This window comes from Myodes glareolus, chromosome 27, assembly GCF_982192425.1.
Source record: "Myodes glareolus chromosome 27, mMyoGla1.1, whole genome shotgun sequence".
Lineage (NCBI taxonomy): Eukaryota > Metazoa > Chordata > Mammalia > Rodentia > Cricetidae > Myodes > Myodes glareolus.
The window spans coordinates 43,397,725-43,418,551 of NC_142052.1; the positions used below are offsets into that span (position 1 = coordinate 43,397,725).

Below are 20,827 nucleotides of genomic sequence, written 5' to 3' on the forward strand. Positions count from 1 at the left end.
TGTTAGCCTAGCCACCGTGGGGGGAGAAGATAATGAAAATGGATTAAAAAACAGCATACACTTTAACTTATTTGATGCAAAAGGATATTCTCTTTAAAACAATTTATTTAATTTTATTTTTTGCGCATTGATGTGAGGATGGCAGATCTCCTGGAACTGGAGTTACAGACAGTTGTGAGTGTCCATGTGAGTGCTGGGAATTGGAACAACCATTGCTCTTAACCGCTGAGCTGTCTTTCCAGCCCCGACGCAAAGGGATCTCAAAGGTTGCAGGATGGAGGAGCCGGAGCCTGAATATGAAGATAGGATCCTACAGTGAGTGAAAGGAAGGGACGAAGCGGGACGGTGGTGGCGCACGCCTTTAATCCCAGCACTCGGGAGGCAGAGGCAGGAGGATCTCTGTGAGTTCGAGGCCAGCCTGGTCTACAAGAGCTAGTTCCAGGACAGGCTCCCAAGCTACAGAGAAACTGTCTTGAAAAACTAAAACAAAGCAAGCAAGAAAGAAAAAGAAATGAAGAGACAAGGTGGAAGGGGGGCTTATACAGAGAAAATAAAAGAAACCTGGCTGGGATACATGACAGTATTTGTTCACTAACAGGATTACATCATTTCAAACAAAGCACACTTAGTACCCAGCAGTAAGGATACAACTCTTGAGTAAATAAAGATCCCTCTGTCCTCGGAATGGGAAGATACTGACCAGATAGTATGAAGAAAGAGCCACAATAAAGCAGTGCTTACTAACTATAGAGAGGTGCTGGGAAATTAAAATCATAGCAGCTAAATTAGGATCATAGCTACTGAAGTAACTCCATTTTGTACAAAGTTACCATGGCTGTCACCAGCTTGAGTTTATTAAGTCAGTCCCAGGTTAAGCCTTTTAAACTCGTCCAGCAGGACTGGAGAGATGGCCCAGTGGTTAAGAGCACTGCCTGCTCTTCTTAAAGGTCCTGAGTTCAATTCGCAACCACGTGGTAGCTAAAAACCATCTGTAATGAAATCTAGTGCCCTCTTCTGACCTGTAGGCATGCCTGTGGACTGAACACTATATACAATAAATAAATAAATCTTAAAAAAAAAATAAGTAAGCTAGTCCAGGAAATGCTGACCACTTAAAAAACCCTTTGCCTTTTCCCAGACATGTGTAACTTTTGGAAGATCATTAACTAACTGCTTATTTTGGCTTCTGTGAACAAAAGTCTGCGTAAGATTTCTCTTTCAAATTCGCTTGGTTTATTCACCCAAACTTTATATATTTATTTATTTTTTTTCAAGACAGTGTTTCACAGTGTAGCCATGGCTATCCCAGAACTCACTCCGTAGTGAGTAGTAGACCAGGCTGGCATTGAACTCAAAGATCCACCTACCTTTGCTTGCTGGAATTAAAGGAAAGTACTACCACCACCCATCCACACAGACATTTCTTATGACGTCACGTTACTATAAAAGTTAAACAGACATCTCTCCAAGCTGGGAACAGTTTGGACAGAGATGCTGATGCGGGTTCCACTGGGAAATGTTCTCCAGTAAGGAGGCCCTGGAGGCTTGCAGGCTGGGAAGCTGACACTGGACACTGGTGAGGATTCAGGAGGTCTTTGAGAGCAGGGGCCAAGGGCTGGCAATGACAGACAGGTCTGTAGGGCCCAGAGTCAGTGCTGTAAGTCCAACTGTCTCTGAGGCCAGAGCAACGCAGTCTCAAGTCCTTTTGATGATCGGGGTATCAGCACACAGGCTAGAGATGAGATGTCTAGGGAACATGGCAGTGTGGTCCTAAAGAATGTTCACAGAGTTCCAATTTTTTGTATCATTTCATGGGACTTGGGCTTTGGAACATCAGGGCTCACAACTTGTGGCTGGTTCGCTATCATATTCAAGCACCTTAGGGTTAGCTGGGTTTTTTTTGTTGTTGTTGTTGTTTAATCATATCAAGGCCTGTCCCTGGCTAGGTTGGTAGTTGGGTTGGTAGCTGATTCTCGCTCTTTATCAGAGCTATCAGGTGACAAACTTCTGTCTCACAGGCATTACATTCTTCCAAGTCACACAAAAGGGTTTCTAAGTTACACCAGTGTCCTTGACACTGGAGCACAGGAGTCTCTAATTAAAAGACCCAAAGGAGTCAAACATTTTCCTTAAAGGAAACTTTAAAGTTCCCTTTAAACTGAAACCTACATCCTGAATAAGTCAAGCAGAACTTTCCCGGGAATAGTGAAAATAGGTGGGTAAAGCGCTGAGTCTCAAACCCTGGGAGAGAAGACCCAGGCGCCTTTTTAACATAGCAAAGTGGAGGCTGGTGGGGGCAGGGTGTCGGGCACCGTTAATCCCCACACTCAGGAGGCAGAGGCAGGTGGAACTCAGTGTGTCTGACTGAGGCCAGCCTGGTCTACAAAGTGAATTCCGGGACAGCTAGGGCAGTTACACAGAGAAACCCTGTGGGGGAGGGCACCAAAACAAACAAAACCAAAAGGCGCTGGCGAGATGGCTAAGACATTAACAGCACTGGCAGCTCTTCCAAAGGTTCTGAGTTCAGTTTCCAGCAGCTACAGCAGCAGCGGCTCAAAACCATCTGTAGTGAGATGGGATGCCTGCCCTCTTCTGGGCAGACAGAACACTTGTATACATAGAATAAATAATAAATAAATAAATCTTGTGGGAGCCCACATTTCCATCTGGAGTCATTTCCGACTTAAAGAAGTCATTTAAGTTTGCCTGCTCAGCTTTACCCAGTAACCTTGAGGGCTGTGAGGAACGTCTGTGTCAGTCCATAGAAAGAGCATTTTTGCCCAGATGAAAGAACACATTTTTCTATTAAGATTCGAGCTGGCATACACCATGATGCACTCCTCGTTAGAGGCGAGAAGCTGCTTAGCTGAATGAGATAGGGCACCGGCTTGAGCTTCCTCCCAAGGACGGTGCAGGGAGGGAGTCTGCTGCCTTTTACCTGTAATTAGTATATATGATGGCTGAAAAATAAACTCAGGGCTGTTTGGTATTCTCTTCAGTCCTCCCCGTCTATCCTATGTTTCTGTTTTCATGTTTCTTAATCTGCCATTTTCTATAACCTTGCGCCCCCTCCCAGGTACCCCTTGCTGATTCTTGCTGGAGTGGGCTCCAAGAAAATCTTACACATCATCACCATCAACAACAACAAAAAGCAAAACGGAAGCTCTCCCAGTATCTCTCAGTCCCTACCAATTACAGGGAAGGCACCATCTTGACTAAGGGCAGGGCCGATGGCCTAAACACCATCTTAGCTAAGGGTGACCATGCAAATGCTGCCATCTTGACTAAGGGAAAATAGGGGCAGGTCCAGTGACCTAGTTGGCCTCTTTACTACGAGTGTCCACGTTTGAAGCCACCCTTGGGTCACTCAGCCCTTGGTGGCAACTGGGACAGGGAGGAGCTGCAGACCTGTGCAGCTCTGCCCCTAAGCAAGCAGCACCTGCAACAGCTGCACCATCCCTCCCTCCCCCCCGCCAGGGCAGTAATGGCACCACCTGTCACCAGTCACCTTTATGCCATTAGCTGTTTTTAAAAATGTCCACTAGGCAGAGCCAGTTCACTGTCTTTCCTGGGTCTCTAACCTATTACACTGACTCTTTGCATTTGGCGTGTTTGCGTGAGGATTAGCCTTGAAAGACCCCACTGTGGCATTCCTTTCATGCAGGGACCCCACCCACCTGCCTGCCTGCCACCTGCTGCCTGTTGGCTCTCGTTTGCCCTACTGGCTTGCAGGAACCCCACCCATCTGCCCGCTCCACCTGCAGCAGATCTGTTCCCTTCCACCTGCAAGGAATCTGCTTTCTCGTTCACTGGCTTCTTGGATTCTCCTCCCTCTCTCTGCTACCATGTGCGTTTCAGAGACGGTAAAGTCAGCTTTCTCTATGTCAACACACACGCGTTTTCCTTTTCTTCATATTTCACTCAGCTCCTGTTTAATATATGTGTGTGTGTGTGCATGTGACTTTTGATTTAACCCTAAGTGTGTGAATATAAGCTAGCTTTAACTCTGTATGTGTGTAGGTATGGGTGTATGTAACTTAAATCCAACTGTATGTTTGTGTCCATGCTCTTACTGTTAAAGAAAAATGTTCTAAGTAGTCCTAATGAGCTCCGTTCATTGTACCTCCTTCTAGACTAAGAAAACAAGTCTCTGATACTTTAAATTTATATATACTTGGGTTTTTTTGGGGGGGGGGGGAGTTGCTTATTTGAGACAGGGTTTCTCTGTAGCTTTGGAGCCTGTCCCAGAACTAGCTCTTGTAGACCAGGCTGACGTTGAACTCACAGAGATCCACCTGCCTCTGCCTCCTGAGTGCTGGGATTAAAGGTGTGCATCACCACTGCCCAGCTGGTATGTACTTTTAAATGATGATTAAAGATATATGGTTAGATCTGTTACAACATACTGTATATGTGATTTAACTCTGTTTTAAAATCTATTCTATATAATGATAAATTATAAAGATCTATTTCAGATTAACAAAAGCTAACTCAGAATCAGCTCAGTTTGGATCCAGCTCTCCAGGCAGATCCTATACTGTAGTCATAACTCACACATACCCAACAGATAGCCCTTGGATGCTCAGAGATCTGGGAAATATGGCATTTAAATGTTTAATTAAAAAGGGTTTTTTTTTGTAACAGAGAGACAAGTCGGCTCCTGGCAGCAACCCCATTTCCTCCAGAGAAGATGAATGGGAACAGAAGAACTTCTACCCGTAACTCGCTTCATAAGTGAAAGCACCGAGCAAAAAACTCCTTCACCTCAACTGCTGCAAAGACCTCTTGAGACCATGGATGATGGGATAATTGCATCGACTGCCTCATATTGCCAAGGGCAAGGTAGGCTGGTGTTCCAGAGGTTTCTGTCCCGCCTGGTCCTGCAGCCGTTCAGTTCCAAAGAAACACACAGAGGTCTACATTAGTTATAAACTGGCTGGTCTACTAGTTCAGGCTTCTTATTCATTAATTCTTACATCTTAATCCATAATTCTTGTCTGTGTTAGCCACGTGGCTTGGTACCTTTATCGGTGAGCCAGTCACATCTTGCTTCCTCTGTGTCTGGATGATGCCTGCAGACTGAGCCTTTCCTCTTTCCAGAATTTTCCTGTTCTCATCATCCCGCCTATACTTGCTGTCTGGCTACTGGGCAATCAGTGATTTATTAAAATACAAGTGACAAATCTTTACAAAGCACAAAACCATTGTCCCACAGCAGGCTGGTCTTCCTACAAACACCTAGTACACAGGAGCTTCTGAAGCCTGGCAGGCTCTGTGCTGCCAACCATGGATGTTGCCCTGAAGCCTCTGCCCTCAACAACTATGGAGGACCCTGGGAGTGGCTGTCTAGGAAGCCAATCGAGTGAGTTTCTGTCATTTTTTAAGCATTCACTCAGGCAAAATTTATCCTTCTCAAGATCCCTGATGCAGTTGGACGACTGGTAACTTTGCCAGCTGTTTTCTCAGGTCTCAATCTCCTAGAGTCGATACTAAGTCTAGACACAATTGACCTCGTTACCAGGCTCAGGTAAAAGATAAACTCACAAAACCGATTTCTCCTGAATGTTAAGGTGAGGTCATAATGATGGGGAAGAACAGGTAGTTTAAAGTTTATTTATGTAAAGATGAGAACTTAAGATGTGAGGGCCTAAGGTGTTTCAGGGTCTAAGAGCGTGTTTTAAGGTGTACAGTGCAAGTTATCAGATTCTCTCTTATGCTGTGTCCATAGTCTTAATATTAATCAATAAAATTTTAGTAAGCTCTTCATCCAACTCTGACAGAGCACTAAACACCATACTATACCACTATCACCATAGCCACAGCTTAAGATTTTAAATTCCCTTTGGCAATTTCCTAATTATAGACCTCAAAGATACTTTTCATTGTGCAAAGAAACATCTGTCACAGTCATTTCTCGCATAAATACACTGCTGTTTCTTGTGGGAGCCCACAGAAGTGGATTCATTCCATCTTGACTAAAGGTCAGAGAGTTTAAGCCTATGAAGGCTACTGATAAAGAGGTTTGACAGAAGGTGTAACTACTAATAAAGATATCTTGACATAGGGTGTGGTTATTTGGTATTTGGGGTATTAAGATCATAATCATTTTGTTGGTTCCTTGTATCATGATAAAAAAAGTCTTTTGCTTTGTTTCCCTTTTGTGGACTGGGGTAAAGATCATGAGAAATAAACACAGGCACATTCAGTATTCACTGACTTGCCCTCCTGGTTACCATCCTGGAACACTCTGAATGGTCCTGTTCTGTCCTGTAGCGCCCGTGCCACTACAACACGGGACGTGAGCCGGGAACTAAGCTGGAGACTTAAAAACACATAGGCAGAGACATGGACACAGGTCATCCCTGACACAAGAATGCCAAATGCCCCACTTATTGTCCGCAGAAGCAGCTTATATAGGAATTCTTAGCCACGCCCAGCTCTCAGGATCTTTCAGCTGTGGGTCTCTAATCAGCCTGCCATCTGGGTCTCATGCTCAGAGCAGCTGTGGGCAAAGGAAGTCAAGGGGCCAGGGATCTATAGCTCCCAACACTATCCTATGTCTCTGTATTTCTTTTGTATCTCTGTTTATTCTGCCTAACATTTTATTTGTTTTTTTTAATATTTATTTATTTTTATTATGTATACAATAGTCTGTCTGCATGTATGCCTGCAGGCCAGAAGAGGGCACCAGACCTCATTACAGATGGTTGTGAGCCACCATGCGGTTACTGGGAATTGAACTTTGGAAGATCAGCCAGAGCTCTTAACCATTGAGCCATCTCTCCAGCCCCCCCCCCCCCTTTTTTTTTGGAGACAGGGTTTCTCTGTGTAGGTTTGGTGCCTGTCCTGGAACTAGCTCTCATAGACCAGGCTAGCCTCAAACTCACAGAGATCCGCCTGCCTCTGCCTCCCGTGCTCAGACTAAAGACTGAGCCACCACCGCCCAGCTTTGGTTGTTTTTTGAGACAGGGTTTCTCTGTGTAACTGCCCAGGCTGTCCTGGAACTTTCTCTGTAGACCAGGATGGCTTCTAACTCAATCTGCCTGTCTCTGCTGGGATTAAAGGTGTGTGCCACCACTGCCTGGATAATCTGTTTAATCTTAAAGCTTTGATCTCCTTACATTTGGTTATTTTAGTGTTAAATTTGTGTCCTTACAATTAGCATATAGAAATGTATCGTTATCCTATATATTTAATGAACTAATTTCACTTCTGCTTTTACAATTGAAAAATTATTCATCATGTCTATGGGTGTGGAGGTTACAGTAAAACTTCCCAGTGGTTAGACTCGGGCCATCAGGTTTGGAAGCAAACATCTTTACCAGATAAGGCTTCTCTGCTGGCCCTAACCTTGTTTTGAAAGGAACTTTCTCATTCTGTAGCCCAGGCTGACCTGACGGCGGTTCTCCTGCCTTAACCTCCTGGTATGTCTGGTTGTAGGTGTGTGCCACCCCAGCTTTTGTCTGTGACATTTCCTGGTGTTGTATAATGTTAATGTGTTACCTTACTCTAATAAGATATATATTGAAAACTCAGATATACCTAGCAGGTGTGATGGTGTATGCTTTTAATGCCAGCACATGGGAGGCAGAGGTAGGTAGGTCTGAGTTACATGTCAGCCGGGTCTACATATGGAGTTATAGGCCAGCCAGGGCTACACAGTGAGACCCTGTCTCAAATAAAACAAAACAAATTCACACACACATGAGTAAAATGGCATTTAAAATACAACGAGAAGGGCTGTGGTGAAGTATAAAACTAAGGTAAGATAAAAACAAACTCAGGGAAATCCACTTAAAAGCCAAATAAAGCTGTATTTTTACACTGTACAAAAGAAAATTTACATTCTCAATGTAGCTAGATACATCAAGGGAGACATGACACATCCCTCAAGAGACACGATATTTAACATCTGAGATGTTATGTTTCTGCACCGCAGACTGATACTGAATTTTTTACATCTTTATTTACAATAACTTAATATATTTTTTCATCTCTGGCAGATATTTACAAGTTCAACAGGTACCACATTTCACATTTCAACAATCAACAGCATGAATCCATTCGATCAGACAGGATAATGGCTCACATGCACCAATACACATGATCTTAGATGTGTGTTTATTTTTTTCTTCAGCTCTGGGGGAAAAAAAAAAACAATCTTTCTTTTTGTCCTAGATTGAAAGGACACTCGTCAGTAAAGATCATACTTTTTGTATGTCTGTCCAGTATTTTCACCAGCAGAATCCCACCAATATTTGAGAAGTTTATACAAGCTACAAATTGACGTTAGTTAACAACAAGAAGAAGCTGATCTAATATATCCTCTTAGGAAACAAATAATGAAAGCGGGATATTCCGTTTGCCTGTTACAGAAACCACATTACATACAACCAAGGTAATAAAACCCTCACACTGCTAAGACAGTTTCTTTCAGCCAATTTTACACTGAATTTAATAAAGCCTGCCTAATGTTAGAACAACCAAAAAGATACGATGTACAACACAGGAGAGAGTTCAAACATTGCTAATATCACATGGAACATATCTTTGCATTCCATTTAGGTAATTTAAAAAACCGAAACCATATCAGTCATTATTTGAAAGCCAATCTTCTCTTCTGAAAATACATTCTTGGGTTTTTTTGTTTTTTGTTTTTCCAGATAGGATCTCATTATATAGGCCAGGCTATTCTGGAATTCATTACATAGACCAGGCTGGCCTTGAACTCACAAAGAACTGTCAACCTCTGCCTCTCAAGTGCTGGGATGAAAGACATGTGCCACCATGCCCCATCCAATATTTATTAACTATAATGTATTTAAAAAAGAAAAGGAATTGAATTTAAAAAATAAAACTGCTATTGTTTGAATAGCAGTTTTAAAACACCGTGTTTCTTGATTTAAGAAATCATTACACAAATTAAACCCTTCAGATCTTTTCGGCCTACGTGTTTTATAGCAGATGCTTTAGCTTCCTTTATGCCAATCATGTTTTTAATACAAAGGAAAGAGCAGCAAGAGTGAACATGTACATACATCAGTGTGAACCAACCGTACCAGTTCAGCTAACATCACACCAGAAACAAATGCCTCTGCCCGCCGAGGAGCTCCTTTCAGGAAATTCCCCTATAATTTACCTAAACAATCCATAACATACAACATGCCAGTTCAAGGGGCTTCCCCCTTAATATCCAAAACTGACAAGCCAAATCCCTAATTTTAATAAAATATGTCATAAGGAATACAACTTATGCTCTAACTGGTACTTCTCTTGGAGCACTGCCATCTCACTGCTATAAGGATAAACACAGAATCTTGTTTGTCTATTACTGTATTTGTGTCTCTGGTTCCAATTATGTATTCCTTGCTCCCTTTGGTGTTAGAAAGCAACTGCATTAAAGGGGCTAAGTTACTTAATAGACGTTTTGAAAATAATTTTGGTGACATTTTCTTTGGTAAATTTTGTAACTGATGAAGACATAAAAACATCTCCTGATAGGATCACCACTGAACACAGCAAACCACACAGCCACTCGGTAGATGGGGACAGATCATTCAATTAGGCTCAGTTCTCTCTGTAAACACAAAGATCTATTAGGCCTACCTCCAGGTACACAATTTTAAAAACAGACTCATTTATACCTGACCATACACTTGATTCTACTTTTTTGTTAAACCACGTTAAATGTAGTAATGTGATATCAGACATAGGAATATGCCTTAGTCTGTAAACATCATGAACCCATCTTCTTCATGTTCAGAAACAAAGCCCACATAGGGACTCTCATTTCTGTACTATGCTGCCCGTTACTTCACGTCATTCTACATTTCTGAGAAACTGTATCCTGTATCTGGTCTTATATACACTTCTCATAGGACAAACGTCTAATGTTACAAAAATACTGCCGGGAAAAAAGCAAGACTTTGCAGTGTGTGCTCCGGGCTAGACAGGGAGGCGGGGCTGTGCCCCTCCATGAACAACGGGTTCTCTGCAGGTCAGCACTAGGGTGATGCTACCCGTTAGATTCACACTGCATAAACCATACTAAGGGTTATCTCACCGCATTAGCATGGAAAATTGTACCAATCTGATGATTCGGGATTTTATTAATATTATTTTACATTGTATTTCATGCTTAAACAATCTGGCAAATACTCTGTTTTTAAGAGGTTAAGCTGTCAATTGGTAGTCTTCGAATCACTTATTTTTGAAAACCACTTTAAGAAAATTGAAATATTACAGTAAGTACAACTTGGTGACGGAACAACAGTAGTCACTCGGCTCGAAAGAGAAAAGCCTCTCGCTCCAACGGCATCATTTAACCACAGTGCAGAAAATCCGCTCGGAGCCCCGTGGCGTTTCTAGTCACCAGTAGAACATACTGTTCCTTTTAAACGGAAAAACAATATATAATTGAAATACTAAGCTTTTTGGTTAAAAAAAAAACCCTTTATAATATAATCCAAGTTGAGAAATGGAGTGATCCTTCCTTCTTGGTGTTTTACAGTGTGCTACCCTACCCATAAAAACAAAAACTAGTATTTTTATTTATAGATGAACATGCGGTGAATTAGATGAGACCGTCAGTTATCAACACCTGAAGTCCCTCAAAAGTGGACGAGAGAAACCACATGAGACAAGGTGGGGAACACACACTACCGCATTAGGGTGCCCACAGAAGCAGTGCAAACAAAAGCAACCTGGAGGCGTTCTCCTCAGTATCCTGGCGTCTTGCAGACACGGAGTTTACACAGTGCTGCGTTCATACAGTGTCTGTCCTAAGTGACAGAGGCCACTGCTCATGGGATCATAGGCTTCACACTTCCTGCAAACCCGTTCCAACCACACAACAAATACTGCTTTTATCTGCTCTAAGCACAGTAAGGAACAGCGTCTCTCCAGCTTAGGACTGAATGGGATCGAATTTATCTTTACTTTGCTCTCCACAGTGTGTCCTTGGTGACTGAAAACGGGCTGATTTAAACTCACTCTCAAATCGTTACAACACTGATCAAAGTCATCTCGTTGGGTCTATTTTATAACAAACAAATCCCCACAAATACAACTAACATGGCAGCATAGAACTGTTGTGTGGCAGAGAATTCATAAGGCATAAATTAGAGAAGAATAATGTACTGCCCAGGTGTCTACGTTTGAGCACTATATCCCCATCTCTGTTATTTTACATTCTTTTCTGGAATTAATACTTTCCTTAATGTGTTCACCAACTGCTAGACCAGAAACCGAGAAACTGCAGAAATGGAAAAGTATCGCATATACATTTACCAAGTTTGGGTAACAAGAGACAATGGGTGTGGCTATGCCGCTGACCAGGGTCAAGGTTTGATTATGGCTCTGCTTCTTAGCAATGGACCTTACTTCATAGCCTCTGTGTGCCTCAGTTTCCTGACGGTGAAGGTGTGTGTATGGCAGAAAGAGCAGCCAGGTCATCCCTTAGGTTTCTCCTAACACAGCAATTCTGATCTGCACTAGACAGGCACAGAATAGCAAGCTGGAAACCGGAGGGTGTTAGTAAAGGAACAGGATTTTAGATGACAGCTATTAACTCCCTGGCTTTTTAATAAGTTTTCATATTTTATTTTATTTTATTTTTTAAAGATTTATTTATTATGTATACAACATTCCTTCTATGTCTGCCTGCATGCCAGAAGAAGGCATCAGATCTCATTATAGATGGTTGTGAGCCACCATGTGGTTGCTGGGAATTGAACTCAGGACCTCTGGAAGAGCAGTCAGTGCTCTTAACCTCTGAGCCATCTTTCCAGCCCAAGTTTTCATATTTTAAAGCCTTACTTCTAAGTTACCTTTCTGCTGTACATTTTAGTTTTCTTATTAGTAACATTAATGTAAAGTCACACTGAAGAACTCCTAAACCCTCAGGTGCTCAACTCTTTAATCTGGCCTGGCGCAGATGGCACCAATCGGCTTTCTATTAGTGGGACGAAGCTTTACGGAAGCCGAGAAGCAGCAATGGGAAGTTAAGGATAGAGAATGGACACTTCTGGCTGACGTGTAACAGGTGCTGTATAACTGAACAAAAACCATTTTAAATCAGATGCTGGAAACACACAGCAGTTAGAAAGAGTCTTAGAAAACTGGACGGTTTAACTTATTTCATTTGAACTATTACCTAAGACCATGGCTATAAAGTGTAAATGAGGGATTTTTTTTTTTTTTTTTTTTTTTTTTTTACCGAGACTGAATCACAGCTCAGAGAACAGGATTCAAATGTTACAGGGTCATATATATGTATATGCAAAATATACATAGCAATAAATGAAAGTCTCGTAGGATGGACTTTTCTCCTTTTGGTTTTGTAAGACAGGGTTTCTCTGTGTAGCCCTGGCTGTCCTGGAACTCACTCCCTAGACCAGGGTGACCTTGAACACAGAGGGCTGGGACTAAGGGTGTGTGCCACCACACACTCAGAAAGTATCTTAAAACCAACATTAAAGTTATGACATTTCTAATTAAAAGACATTTTCTTGTGTTTACTACGGCTTATGCTATGATTTCACATCTTTTGTGCTTTAGCTGAAATGCTGACTCAGATGCCAACACTAAGATGATGTGTACTTGAGCCCACAGCCTCTTCCATAACCAGGTGCTGCTGCCGTACAGCGACTGACACCTCCCACACGCGTGCTGCCGTACAGCGGCCGACACCTTCCATACGTGTGCTGCCGTACAGCGACCGACACCTCCGACACGCGTGTTGCTGTACAGTGGCCGACATTTTCCACACGCGTGCTGCCGTACAGTGATGGACACTTTTTACATGCGTGCTGTCGTACAGTGATGGACACCTTCCACACGCGTGCTGCTGCACAGCGACCGACACCTCCGACACGCGTGTTGCTGTACAGACACCATCCTTCATGCACTAGAAACCTCTTCTGTTTAGTATGTTAGAAAGAGTTGACTTCTCCAGTTTCCACTGCTTTATAATTTTCCAGTTTACTCAACATCAGTGAAATGAGTAGAAACAGGACTGAAATGTGCCTGTGATAGCTGCATATCATATCATATCATATCATATTGTAAAAATCAATCAATCATGTTTCAGCTTTTAGTTTTTCCTCAAATTTTGGCAATGATGTGAATAATCGCTGAGGTTCTAGTTTTCCATTTTGTAGACCATCAGATCCAATCAAGGATAGTCTAACATGAGGCCCCCTGGACAGTCAGACACACAGACAGACGACTCTTCCAAAAGCCGTGGTGGTTTACGTGCGAAAAAATTGAGAGGCGTTTTCCTGGTTAATTTATCAAATTCTACCATAAATAGAGATAAAACAACTTTGTCAATTAAGAGAACACTTGCTTTCAATAAAGGCAGTATATTTTTCTTTCACAATAATACATAGAATGTCTACATGTACAAGGGTGTGTGTAACTCACGGTTTGGAGATGGACAGCAGGTGAAGACACAACACTGATTTTCAAAATCCCAATACATTCCCTTCTTTTTCAAACAAAGCCTGAGACCCAGAAGAGATTATAAGAAAGTCTTTCCCAACCAAATCACAACAAAAGAACTGAACCAATAATGCATTTTTGTAGCCTCTTAGCAGTCACCAAATGCTACTTACATACATTCAACATCGAGCTTACTGGCGTGATTTCAAAGTTTTATAAAAACGAGAAACTTTGCAGATAATCAGAAGATACACAAATTGCATTAAACACAAAGGCAGTGTGGTCCTTGTGGAGAAATCAGGTCAGTACCCTCTGGTAGAAATGTTCTATAAAAATGTGTCACATTGAAGCAGCAGTGTTCTCAGCCAATTATCTGTCCTGATGTATGTCCTCGGAGCATACCATCTCAGGACTTTAGGCTTCTTTATCCACTATCTGACTGAATTTAGGTACATCTGGGAAGCAGCTGAAAGGGATTCTCCGATAGCCTGACGTCACAGAAAGTGGACCGAGAAATCCCCCTCTTTACCTGAAGACGCACGGTTCCTACTTCAGTCATCATCAGCTCACAAAGGAAAAGAAGGAAACAGTTAAAACCTCACCTCACATACACTCTCACACAAACCAAACAAAGCACCCTTCCCCCCACGAAACCCCAGCACCAAAGTGTCAATCATTCCCAGGAAATAGAACATGCCCCTTGGAGTCTCTGATTTGTTAGTTCAAACTTTAAGGGCAGAAATGTCCCTAAGTCCGAGTGGGAAGAGGGAAGACATGCCGATGACTGCAGAGCCATTGAGAAAGTGCATTATTAGTTATACAGTCAACTCAGAGCCCCACCCTCCGGTGGAGGTGCTCACAAGTTGACTAAATGCCTCAATAACTACACATTATGATCTTGGGATCAAGGGAAGGGGGCAGCTAGTCTCATCTAATGAAACACTGCAGTGGTCTACCACCTTCCCCATGCTTCTCAAGACTATAAAATTGCACAGACTCAGAGAAGTCCAAAGTCATAGCAGAATCTCTGAGGCACTCCTGGTTAAGAGAGAAAAAAAAATATGATCCAGTTATCTTCATAGTTCCATAGATTATGTGAACAAACCCGTTTTGTTTTAAAACAAAAGCCCAAGGATCACTTCATAGGGATCATACACCATTTCCTCTATCACCTCCTCAGTCCCGATCAGCCTACGACAGATTGCACGTTACCCAAGGAGAAAGGAAGGCGTGGAAAAGGCAAACATTTTACACAGCTTCACAAACACATTTACAAGGAATAGGTGGAGAAAAATGAAAGGGGAGAGAAAACCTTATTGCTGTTTCCATACAAAACACAGTATGAAGATACCTACGCTAAATCAGATCTGAGTACAAGGACATTTCTTCACAATGTGGGATGAAGGGTCTTGCACAATGAAATGTTCAGTTTAAAAGGGAAGCGGAATGGGGGGTCATCAGAACTACACCTGGGATATTAGCTGCATATTGAAACTCGGGGATCGGGACTGCTTTGTTAGGGGGGCTCCTGGGCTGAGGAGCTCTTTGCCTTCACCAGCATGCCCTAGCCGGTCTTCCTGGAGGCTGATGGCTGAGTATCGATTGGCATTTGTGGCTGCTAGGTTAGTCACCCCCTCAGTGCCGACCCCGACGCTGGTACCGGCTTGACTGCCGTTTACATAGTCAAACGATTTACTCGAGGAAGCGCTGGCTGTCCGAATTAGACTTAAGCTATTGGTTTTTGGCACCACCTGGCCGGCAGGCAGGCTCAGGTGTTTCTTCATTGGCGTCAGCTCCACTGAATCTAAACTAAGATCGGCTGGCTGTACAAACTGCCTGCGAACTACGGAATCGCGAGGGCTCTCACTGGATTTGACGGCAGCCGCGGTTTCCTTATCTTTGGCGGATCGCCCCGCGGCTACTTTCCGTAAGCTTCCTCCCCTCTGAGACGAGGACGTCGCTTTGGTCCCATGTGGCTGGCTGCTGAGCGAAGCCCCTGATGAGAATCCCTCGTCTGCATCATTCACGTTTACAGAGTCCTCGCCGCCATTGAGAGCCTCAGCATCTAAAAGAAAGCAGACAGACTCAACAACGGCCGGATGGGCACAGAGCACTGACCTGCTCTCGTCAACGTCACTACGTTTGTAACGACCTTCGGGTCACAGACCTCCACACAGAATTAACACGCTCGTCTTCATCTTTATATGTCCTGATCTTGGGAAACTACCCGCAAACGTGAACTAGTGAACTGTCAGCATCTAGACACAGAAAACTAAAATACAGCACTGTAAAAACATACTGCTATCCACTTGAAGTCACTGTATCTACATGTTTTAAAACAAAATTCATTTCTTGCTTGTACAACAGGAATCCCCAGAACCATACCAAGTTATTTAGGCCTACAGGCCAAACCTTTTCAGTTATAATAGAAATGCGTTATTTATTTGGCAGCAACTGCATTTACATAGCTTTTTAATAGTATTTCCTTTTCTCATCTACTAAATTTGCCAACTCAGCTAAAAAACGATGTTGCTTTGATAACTACAATCCCATCTTGTCTCACGGACACACCCTGCATATTGGTTTTCATATTTCCCGAGTCAATCAGCATAAAGGATATACTGATTGTGAGGTGCAAAGGGCACCGGCAGGCATATGTCTATATTTTATATTTCCTAACAGTTTACTTTTTCTTTTTTCGAGACAAGGTTTCACTGTTTAACAGTCTTAGCTGTCCTGGAACTCGCTCTGTAGACCAGGCTGGCCTCAGCCTCCTGAGTGCTAAGGTTAAAGGCGTGCACCACCACCGCCCAGCACGGCCTTGACAGGAGACTGAGTGCGGTCACATTCACAGACACTGCACTCAGAACATCTTCTCCTGGAGTTCTGTGAGATGAGGACTGTGTGTAATATAATGAGGTTGCAGTTTCCAGACAGCCCCATTCTCTTACTGAAGGGTATGATCGAGTAGTCTCAAAATTAATGTTTTCTTCTTTCAAAAACTGAAAACATTTTCCCAGACTGAAAGAAAACTTGAATCTATAAAACAGATATTAACATGATAGTAAAGGTAAAATGTTAGGGAAAATCTAAATACTACTTTCAGATACAGGTTACCTAAGCAAAATGTACATATTCAACATATTCTTCTACTTAACATAGTACCTGGGAAAATAAAAATATTTTTAGCTACATTTCTTCACATGGATTTTACTTCTAAAAAAGAATCAAATTAGGCATCCTTAAAGCGAAAGACAATTTGTTCCATAAGTGTATACAAGTGTAAATACAGACATTAATATCTACAGCGATTTGATGTTAAATCACCATGCAAAGCCATGTGGAAATCCATTTACAGAAAAAAGAAAAGCAAGTGACACCAGTTCTCTCAGCCCCTGCAGGAGACCCGAGCACCACGCACCTCGGAAATGGCAACTTTAGGTCAGGTTTACATTACCTCTTTTAATAATTGACTTATAAGCAGTATAAATAATTCCAAATATTCAGAAGTATTAATATTAAACTGGATTGAGTTTATCTAAGTGGTGAGGACAGGAGACTGAGAGACTTAGTGTTGGTTTGAATCTTGCTGCATGCAGATATGGTGCCCAAGCAATCTGGCTGTAAGAGGGAGATAACATAGAAAGCACCATGCAGGAGACTCTACTATTATTTATATACTAGAAATGCTATTTCAATTTAATACAACATTGATCATACATAAATCAAGGCGCTATCTTAAAGTCTTCCTTGAATTTAAACATATAGTAAACAAATGAATTTTTAAAATTTTATTACTATTTTGATTGTATTTGTATCAGTGTCTTCTGTGTCTGTGTCTGTGGAGGTCAGAGCACACCTGTAGGGTTGGTGCTCTCTGTCTCTGTCTAACTGCACACGGGATCTACAGCACACTCAGATCCTCAGTGTCTGTCTAACTGCACACGGGATCTACAGCACACTCAGATCTTCAGTGTCTCTGTCTAACTGCACACGGGATCTACAGCACACTCAGATCTTCAGTGTCTGTCTAACTGCACACGGGATCTACAGCACACTCAGATCCTCAGTGTCTGTCTAACTGCACACGGGATCTACAGCACACTCAGATCCTCAGTGTCTCTAGCTGCACACGGGATCTACAGCACACTCAGATCTTCAGTGTCTGTCTAACTGCACACGGGATCTACAGCACACTCAGATCCTCAGTGTCTGTCTAACTACACACGGGATCTACAGCACACTCAGATCCTCAGTGTCTGTCTAACTGCACACGGGATCTACAGCACACTCAGATCCTCAGTGTCTCTAGCTGCACACGGGATCTACAGCACACTCAGATCCTCAGTGTCTCTAACTGCACACGGGATCTACAGCACACTCAGATCCTCAATGTCTGTCTAACTACACACGGGATCTACAGCACACTCAGATCCTCAGTGTCTGTCTAACTACACACGGGATCTACAGCACACTCAGATCCTCAGTGTCTGTCTAACTACACACGGGATCTACAGCACACTCAGATCCTCAGTGTCTCTAACTGCACACGGGATCTACAGCACACTCATCCTCAGTGTCTGTCTAACTGCACATGGGATCTACAGCACATTCAGATCCTCAGTGTCTCTAACTGCACACGGGATCTACAGCACACTCAGATCCTCAGTGTCTCTAACTATACACGGGATCTACAGCACACTCAGATCCTCAGTGTCTGTCTAACTGCACATGGGATCTACAGCACATTCAGATCCTCAGTGTCTCTAACTGCACACGGGATCTACAGCACACTCATCCTCAGTGTCTCTAACTACACACGGGATCTACAGCACACTCAGATCCTCAGGCTTGTAGGGCAAACACCTTTAACAACTTAACAATTTTGCCTACCCTAATAAACACATTTTTATTGTAAAAACATTACTATAAATATATTTTCCTTTAGAGTACATTATATATGTGATAATAAAAGCTTCAGGGTTTTAGTGAATGAACAAAATTCTCATAAATGTTAATTAATTTCCTTTTCTCTGTCTTAAAAACCCTCGAAGGATACTGTGTAGTGGTGCACACCTTTAATCCCAGCACTCGGGAGGTGGCGGCAGGTGGATCTCTGACCTGGCCTGGTCTACAGAGAGAATTCCAGGACACCCAGGACTACACAGAGAAACCCGTTCTCAAAAAACCAAAACCAAACCACCACCAACAGAAACCCCCAGGGAAATATGCAACTGAGTCTCAGAACATGCTTCCTGTTGTAGCTTTTCTGTAGGTGACAACACGCATGACTCCAAGACACACAGCTGGACCTTTCTGTCCACAGCACGTTCCCTAACTTCTCACCTACGAACACTTGTTTAAACCCACAACTACCCCAGGTTAAGAGATAAAATTATCTTGTCCTTTTGTGAGACAGGGACTCTCCATCTCTGTCTGCCTGTCTGCGCTGGCTGGTCTGGAATGCACAAGAGTGTAGGCTGGCCTTGAGTCTCCTCAGTGAGGAGCAGAGGCGCCACCACACCCAGCTTCAAGCTAAAGATATTCACTGTCCTTGGTCTATACACCCCTGCACAGTATCCCAAACTAAAATATTAACAATAATAGGGGACTTAATATAGTTAAAGAAGACATCAAAAATAAATTACCGTTTTGGTTCCTTTTTCTTTTTTTTATTTATTTAACTTTATTTTATGTGCATTGGGTGTGAAGGTGTCAGATCCCCTTCAACTGGATTTTCAGATAGTTGTGACTGCCATGTGGGTGCTGGGAATTGAACCCAGGTCCTCTGGAAGAGCAGTCAGTGCTCTTAACCACTGAGCCATCTCTCCAGCCCCTTAGTTCCTTTTTCAAAGCATATGACTGACTAATTAGAAGTGATGCTTTAGCCTAGTGTCAAACAGGCAAGAATTTCAATGTTAATATGGTGTTATTTTTAGCACAAATACTCTCAACATCCTAACAACAATTATACATAAACAGAAAATGGTTTATTTAGCCACCAATAATGAAAAACAGATTGTTGTTTAGTTTGGATCCACTCTAGGTTCCAAAAATCTACTAATTTTATATCTATTTTTCATTTAGACAAGATAGTTCTAATTGCTGCTAGGGGTTAGACAGAGAGATAGGAAAAAGACCAGAGGGAAGGCACACCCTCCACAGGCACGCCAGGGGTCTCTACAGCAGGGTCACCTTTGGGGCAGTGGGCCATGCACATGCGGTGTTACATGAAGTAAAGACAACTGGGAAAACGGGTGAGGAACCAAGGGTACATTTAGATTCTTACTGAGCATGCTCAAAGTTGTAGTATACCAAAGAGAAAGATACTTCCTTAGGGTAGAAAGTAAATATTTTATGTATTTGGCCTTTAAGTATGAAGAGTTGGTCTCTTTTAAGGGCACTCGGAGATGTACTAGTGTAGTTTTACAGAAGTCCTCCAGGGGCTACTGGCTACAGTTCTCTCTTCCACAAAGCTAACTCCTGTGGCGTTCCATGCACAGCGGCAGTGCTGGGGCACAGGGCTCTTCTCTGCCAACACCTACACGGGAGAGGACAAAGCTCTGCTCTGCTCATGACCTGCAAACCACACGCTTCATCTGTCTGGGGCTATCACCACTATTCATAAACACATGGAGGGCACAACGCTTCGGGACCAGCAGTCATAGAGAAGATGTCAGCAATTTATTAGGAATTTAGTCCAGCTGTCGAAAGCCGGCCGGTTCCAGCGCTCAGTCAGAGAAGGGAGATACCCTAGGAACACAGGTCAATGCCAGCTCCACTTTGGTTTCTTACGTGGACTTGTATTTAACTCTCTTCACAGACTTTTACAGAAGAAACCATCCTGTGTGCACATTAGTACGGACGAATAATGCTCATGACCATTGGGTGCATTCTTTCCTGTGTCAGAATAAAACATGCTCAGTAATGAAAGCCTCCAAGCGTTTGCAGACTTTTCATCCAGGCTCTGCCTTGTTAGTAGCCATGCCAAGCCGCCGTCTGGTGACACAGGGATGCAGACTCCAGGCCAGCACAAATGGCAACTGAAGATCGCACCTAACCTGGTGCTAGGCACAGGGAAGGAGGGCTGCTTTGCAAAGAGGAGCTAGTACACCCAGGGCAGTGGAGACACACACTACAACGGAAAGGTCCTCCTCCAGCAACTGCCTCACTGACTCCTGCCTCCTCATCTCTGTCCTACCCTCTGTGGTGGCTGCTGCCGAGGTGGGCTCCGGCGAGCCATGCTCAGGGGTCCTGCGCACCTCCCCCTCTCGCACACGTATGATCCCTAGGTCAGTGGAGCCGTGTTGGATCGGGGAGCCGGGAATACTCGAGTCAGCCTCGTTTGAGAAGTCAAAGCCATCTGGGATTCAACATATAACAT

The 20,827-nt window shown here is 43.1% G+C and overlaps 1 protein-coding gene and 1 long non-coding RNA gene across 6 annotated transcripts in view; one reads left to right on the forward strand and one right to left on the reverse strand.

Moving 5' to 3' along the window:
• The first annotated feature begins 325 nt into the window (after positions 1–325).
• LOC125396740 (uncharacterized) lies at positions 326–17,237 on the forward strand. 2 transcript variants are annotated; one of them, XR_015736878.1, is made up of 3 exons: positions 326–3,863; positions 4,645–4,842; positions 12,559–17,237. It is a non-coding gene; the product is annotated as an uncharacterized LOC125396740 (long non-coding RNA). The 2 variants fall into 2 exon arrangements; XR_015736879.1 differs by having other exon boundaries at positions 326–3,847.
• Positions 7,795–20,827, reverse strand: part of Hycc2 (hyccin PI4KA lipid kinase complex subunit 2) — a 53,197-nt gene continuing 40,164 nt past the window's right edge. For 3 of the 4 annotated variants that reach the window (XM_048428754.3, XM_048428755.3, XM_048428757.3), the window contains 2 exons: positions 20,645–20,806; positions 7,795–15,508 (listed from right to left, as the gene is read on the reverse strand). In XM_048428754.3, coding sequence (XP_048284711.1) covers positions 14,907–15,508; positions 20,645–20,806 — 764 coding nt within the window. In that variant the 3' untranslated portion in view covers positions 7,795–14,906. The remainder of the gene's footprint in view (positions 15,509–20,644; positions 20,807–20,827) is intronic. The other variant, XM_048428756.3, reaches the window with a different exon arrangement.